This window comes from Charadrius vociferus, unplaced genomic scaffold (assembly GCF_000708025.1).
Source record: "Charadrius vociferus isolate BGI_N301 unplaced genomic scaffold, ASM70802v2 scaffold68, whole genome shotgun sequence".
NCBI lineage: Eukaryota > Metazoa > Chordata > Aves > Charadriiformes > Charadriidae > Charadrius > Charadrius vociferus.
In genome coordinates, this window is record NW_009649946.1 from 4,672,952 (window position 1) to 4,679,537 (window position 6,586).

The following is a 6,586-nucleotide window of genomic DNA, read 5'->3' on the forward strand; positions in this document are numbered from 1 at the left end:
GCATTTATTTTCAATATTCATCACATAATGTCTTCTCACCATGCTACCTAGAAAGGTTAGTGTTTTTATTGACAACATTTAAGGGAGGTGGAGGATGAAGGAATGCAATTGGATCCAGGAATGTTCCTATCTACCTAGAAATCCTCTCAATTAGCATAAAAAATATTTTGTAATTAATTCTGCTTGGATCTGTTTGCAATAACAAATGGAACAAAAGGTCACTTAACAGAAGGGGAAAATGCTGCTGAGGGCTTCTGTCAGTAAAACGCACGTCTGTCTCCTGTATTGTGCAAAGGTGCAGGAGCCCCCGCACATGTAGTCTCTGTGGGTTGCATGTGGGCTTCTGCACCTAAGAAGACCAAGTGCGTCTTACCTGTGATGGATTTGTGCTTCAGGCTGCTGCTCCAGCCGGTTGTGTGTGTGCAGCATTCAGTAGTGCTGGGCAGAAGAATCGCCCAAAATGTTGTCAGTAAAAACTAGAAGCAGCTCACTTTTAAAAAATAATTAAAAAATAATAATAAAAAGACTCTTCATCTTTGTTTGGTAATGTTCAGTGACAAGTGCCCTTTACATTTGCAATGTGGTTGATTTGTTACTGTAACCTGTTGAAGGACTTCCAAAGTTGATCTAGCCAAGATGCTTGGGGTTTTCATATTATCTTTCCTGGCTCAAAGTTGAATTCTTGACTTTGCTATTTAAGCAGAATGCTGCAAGGCTGCTGAGCCTGAGATTAGGTCTAACAACTCTCTTTCCTCATCTTTCTGTTTGTGAGCAAAGGATGTACTAGATGGCACCAGAAAGCTGCTGCTACCAGGTTGATGGTACTCTGCATCCCTTCTCACAGGACCGGGTAATCTGAATTGTGGTCCAAAAAAGGCACCACCTCTTGTTGGCAGTTGCAAGCACAGGGTTTTTCATATGGTGGTAGTGGCAGCTCATCCTTGATCTCCTCTCTCTTACCTTGTTTAAGAAATATTATTATGTGAGAAAGAAAGAAAAAAAACCCCTGTGTCTCACATTTCTTCTTGCTCTAGAACAACTCAGAAACTAGAGTATTGGGTGCTCTCTGCCATCGTTACTAACTAGACTTTGGAAAAGAAAAAAACAAACAAATGCCTTACACAGCACTACGACAGAGGTCTATCACCAGCCAAGAACAAACTACAGCAATACACTACCATGGTATTATTTACAACACGATGGAACATTATGCATATAATAAATTACATTTAATACTTTTCCTCTTAAACTCTGATATATGTTAGCTCTTGCTTTTTTTGTTTTATTTCTTTTGTTCAGTCCAATATATTTTCCTCTATGTGTCTTAACTGTATAGGCAAGTATGGGAGGTTACAATGCTGTTTGCCTGTCTTTTCTATGTTTTTAGAAGCCAAATTACTTTCCGAATTCATGATGCGTCACAGTATGCTTCTGTCCCCACTGACATTTATTTTATGGCGCGTACCTTTCCACAGCAGAAGTAGTAAGGGATCGTCAACTAGGCCTGTGCTCATATTGATATCAAGTCTTAGTAAGAGGTCTTCAAGTGAGCTCTTTCTGAGTTGCTGAGGGAAAAGAAGGGAGTGGAAATTGTGTAGGGTTGCATGCCATGGGAAGTCTGACAGTGCTCCTCATGGCATACTGCTTCTGTTTGGTCCCACTAAGCCTAACAGGGAAACTTACAGAGGAAAGAGCCAGGAAGAAGGTTCACAAAGGATAAGGTTAGGGTTCAAGAGTTCCTTGTTGCTCTGCAGGACAAAGTTTGCTTCCTGTATTTAGCAGCTGTGCAGATGTTTCAAATTGGTGGATGCAGAAGTCAAGCTTCCTTATGTTTATTAGAGGAGAGGGCTTGGGGGTTTTGAAACATTTAGTCAATTTATAGCTACCTTGTGTGGACTCTGCACCATCGTGGATGAGATTAATCCCAGTGCAAAAGGCTTTTCTCTCCTGCTTAGAAGGAACAGCCTGGCCTCTAGGAGCAGAAGAGCCCCACGAAAGGCAGCTCTGTGCGAGTGCAGGTGCTGGAGGATCTCGGAGTCCCAGAGAGCTGCACCAATACCCCCAGGAATCAAAAGAAAGCAAGAAACATCCAGAGTGGTCCCCTTTGGTATTTATGCTACTCCTCAGCTCCCTGGGTTCTCCCTGGGTGGTCAGCAACAGTTTCTGCAAGGACCAAACTACTAAAGGCTGGCTCCCTCCTAAAGAAGGGATTTGGAGGAAACAAAAACTGGCATAAGAGGTGCTGTGGATGAAGAACATGTGAACTGCTGGGTTCATAACGAGACGGACCTCGGGGGAGTTACCTGCAGAGAAACAAACTACTTCTAGCTCAAGCAGAGAGGTGGAAGTGCCCCACTTCTCCCCACCTGATTCTGTTCTCCAAAGGGAAAATTGTGCCCTGCCTATGTTCAGATGACTACTGCCATCTATATGCTCTGCATAAATATTCATGTGTGGAGTACTTGGTTTCCTGGCGTAATTCTAACTACTTAAGCATTATTTCTGTTAACCAACTACCAAACTGTATCCAGCTGAAGTCATGAGATGCTCTATTGGGGTAACCTGGTTTATTGCTATGGGCCATGCCAAGTCCAAGTCCTCGAACGTGTACGTAACTAACACATACGCCCACTTTGTTTAGGTTTAGAGCTAGGCTAAATTAGTCTTACTAATGCAGGATACCTACTTCTAACTGTATTCCTTTTATTTTATTTGCATTTCCATTGGGTTAATAGGAGACTGTAATGGTAGCTAGTCTGTACCCTACTTTTATGAATGGATAACAAATGAGCTTCTCTACGGTTCTGAAGCATGTCGCTACCTACCGTCCGTATTTCCACTAGAAATTAGTAACCTGTATCCCTGACTGCCTTCTCCCCAAGGTATAACACACCAGGAACTGATACCAAAGCAACTATGAAAACCAAAACTGAGTACCGCAAACATTTCTAAAACCCATTCAGAATTAATTTAAAACATTTGGCAATGGTTGAAGATTGGAAAGATATAAATTCATTTGCATTTCCTTCACAGAAGTCAGGAGTAAAGACAAAGGTTCAGTCTCAAAACAAACAATGTCCTTTTGTTTTTAATAGGAAAAGTGAAAGTGGAGCGCCTTCTGTATTAAAATTATCACGGGATGTTTCCCAATATAAAAAACAATGTGCAACTTATGTACAGTATTCCCATACACTGCTCTGACCGGCAATACTCAAAGCCAATGCTATGATTACAACTGTTAGGTTTGTAGACGACAACTTTACAATGAGCACACTCAAGAGGAAATTTGGGGTCTGGTAGCATTCTAGCTGAGGTAGGTTAAAACAGACCCACTAATTAGAAAATCCTGCACGAGTTCACATGGTATTAAATGAAATCAAAAATTATGACACAGTTGGTCTCTGCTATTCTTTAAGAAACCAAAAAGAGCATAGCACAGTTATTGCAATGTCTGCAAGTTTACTAATACAATCCATTCCAGACTTTGAAGAAAGTACTGCCGTTTTCCCACTTACACACTTACATTATTTTTTTCCCCGTTGTTGGTTTTGTTTCCTATTTCAGTTTTGACATCACTGGAGGCGCACGGCTGTTCTGCAGGCAAGGTGAGCTATAGGATGCTTGGTTGGTTACAAGCAGCGTGACAGCAGCCTGCTTTTTGCTGTGCAATAGCCCGGGACTGTTTCATTCTGGGCTGCCTCCCCCTCCCCACAAGGGCTGTGAGGTGGGATGATCCCGGGGAGGATCCCGGCCGCTCTGCCACAGGGACGCCTTGCCATGGCTCAGTGCCGCCTGAGTGATGGGCTCCAGCCAGAGAGCAGAAGCGGACCTGCGGCAGGATGCCCGAAGGTGGGCCTGGGCTCTTTGTCCTGTGGCTGTGGTTTAATGCCAGGCAGTAAGCTGGATCTTGGTCAGAATATTTGTTTTCAGGTTTAATAATTACACGTCTGATAACAGTATGCGTGTGCGTATACGTATGCTTGGAGAGGAAAATTTGTATAAGCAGCAGGATTTAAAAAAAGGAAATAGAACATTGATGGGATTTAAGAGTTTATGCTTTTCTTGTTTGATAGCACCACACTTACATAGTATTAGAGTGACAGAGTCTGAAATGTCGTGGGCTCACACAGTCTGCTGCATCTTGTCCTTACGCATTGCCGCTATACACACACACACATTTGCATATGTTAACTGCTTTCAGGGGAAATGAAGCACACACACAAATCAATGTGTTTTCTGACAACAGCATGCAGGTGACAGTGCCACGGCTGTGGGAAAAGTTCCCCGTCAGTCAGACTCCGGTTGTCACGGCGGCACCTGAAATGGCTGCTTGTTTTCACGGGAGATGCCAGACACAGGTAAGCCTTGCAAAAGATTTGTGTGTCAATCCAGAAAAATTCTTAGGGATGGATTTCGCATTAATGATGTGAATATCTCCCACTCAAGTGCTTCATTAGGATCAAGACGTTAATTAGCTCACACTAATCTAGTAGAAAATTAAGGCTTCTGATCTCAAAGCTACATTGGAACTACAGCTGCCCAGGGCTCATCAGGATCAAGGCTGGAAAGCAGCATTTCTGTACGTGTGAATGTGCCGTATTTAAATAAATCTCTTATCAATTCAATTCTAAGGGATCTCCCCTGCACTGTTTTTCAAGAGTTGTGCTGATAAACACAAGCAGATCTTTTGTATGATAGTCTCCACAATCACACCAAAATAACAAACACTAAAATGTATCAAGGATGTTTTTCTCTCAAATTTTCGTATCTGAATTCTGCATGTGTCATGGTGTTAGCTAAAATAGTGCAACTATTACATAGCAGTGTTCGGAAACCAATCTAAATCTCACTGAAGATAATGAGATAAGTTCTACCACTGAATTCTAGGGGAACATTATCCCGTAGCTTACTGCAGTATAGAGCCAGAAGGAATAATTAATGGTCATTTGAGCCCCTGAATGTAATGGGCAACCAGGAATTCTTGAGCACGCAGCCTCCACTTCAGCTGTCAAAACATATGCTTTCTTGATTTAAGGACTTCAGGTGGCAAGGGAATCCAGTTCACCCACTGGTAAATTGCTCCAACAGCCGTTGTCCCTCAGTTTTAGTCTTACCCATTCTTTTCCAGCATCTGTAATATCTTCTAAGCACAAATCCGGCCATGAGAGAGAAAATACACTCATTTAACCTTTTTGCTTTATAAATGTACATGTGTGTCTGTGTGTGTGCATGTGTGTGTACATATGTATGCAATGCAGTGTAGATATGTTCAGGTACCCATCTGCAATTGAGTGCCAGTTCAGTGGGTGTGCTTGCTATGGCTGTTAAATTAAAAATTGAGTGGGCTAGCTGTAACCCGTGGATTATTCAGTGAGCAACGTGCCATACAATGCTTTAAGTCAGGGAAGAGAATGCTTTTTTTGCTGACTTACTGAAAAGTGCCAAATCACACTGAGAAAGCTTACAGAATCCAGCACGGGGTCGGGCAGGGGCTTCATTAGTTGTTGGGCAACTTGGGCTGTTTTACACATTGTGGCACCTCCAGTCCCGTTTGCAAGGTCACCTGCACAAAGAAGAAATAACACAGATTCAAAACTGGGACATCCTCAGCAGAAAGCATTCGTGAAGGCCAAGAGCAAGTAAATGACGGGAAGGGCTGCGGGACTTCAGGTCCAGGTTTAAGTCATCAAGAATATTAATGGAGATGATACTGCGCCTCTGAAATAAACAAATGTCCTTCCCCCTTCCCTCCTGAACACCTTGGGGTCTAGAAGCCAAGTGTCTGTATCTCTTCCCAAATCCAGCCACCAGTTGTAGGTCTCTAGCAGTGCTGCTTGCTAGACACAAGGTAGGTGGCATCTTTGTGTGAGGGACCCCGAGTACTTCAAGACAGGCATCACACAGTGGAGGCCATGTACTAAACATAAGAAAATCCTCTTATCCTCTTATCTTTGCTGTCCTGGCAGGACATAGCACAGGACATTTTAGTGCTCCTTCTATTACCTGACATCTCTGCGAGGTCAGGGTTTCCACACAGATGTACCAGAGCACCATTCAACAGCAAACACAAGCTTAGTCTCAGAGTTTTCCCCTTCCCCCTTGTTAGCCACACTCTGCCTTAACTCAGTTGTTGTAAGAAATGTAAACCAGGTACTTAAGGGGTGTGGGTACCTAAAACTGAAGGTAGGTTGTGAGTAAAAATCTGTGTTGAATATAGCAGTGAGGTGCCTAGAGAAGTGCCTGAGCGTTCCATGTTGATGCATCACATACAATGAAGCTATGAAACTTTCTTGAAAGATTTGGATGCCATGGGTAACAAATACTAAATGTTCACGTACTGATAAGGCCATGCGAGGTTTCTGTTTTCAGTTTGGGTGTTTTAAATGATGAGTGCTCCACCCTGGCTGCATTCATCCTGCCTGACCTAACCTGACCTTCTTCAGTCCTCAGACTCCTGGGTGTTTCCATAGGTTCTCCCTTACACTATGTCCTCTTTCTAGCCATATGCGGTGGTCTTGAAGTCAAAACACATTATATTTAAAGAAGGTTTCTCCAAGAGGAGATCCTCTTGAGAACATAGAGCAAT

At 42.9% G+C, this 6,586-nt stretch overlaps 1 protein-coding gene across 1 annotated transcript in view; it reads right to left on the bottom strand.

Annotated features, from left to right (window-relative positions):
- Positions 1 to 5,497: 5,497 nt before the first annotated feature.
- The window catches only part of TRIM67 (tripartite motif containing 67), a gene marked incomplete at its 5' end in the record, with an annotated part of 33,678 nt that continues 32,589 nt past the window's right edge, over positions 5,498 to 6,586 (bottom strand). Inside the window, one exon of the mRNA XM_009891487.1 lies at positions 5,498 to 5,563. Within this exon, the coding sequence (XP_009889789.1) occupies positions 5,498 to 5,563 (66 nt within the window). The remainder of the gene's footprint in view (positions 5,564 to 6,586) is intronic.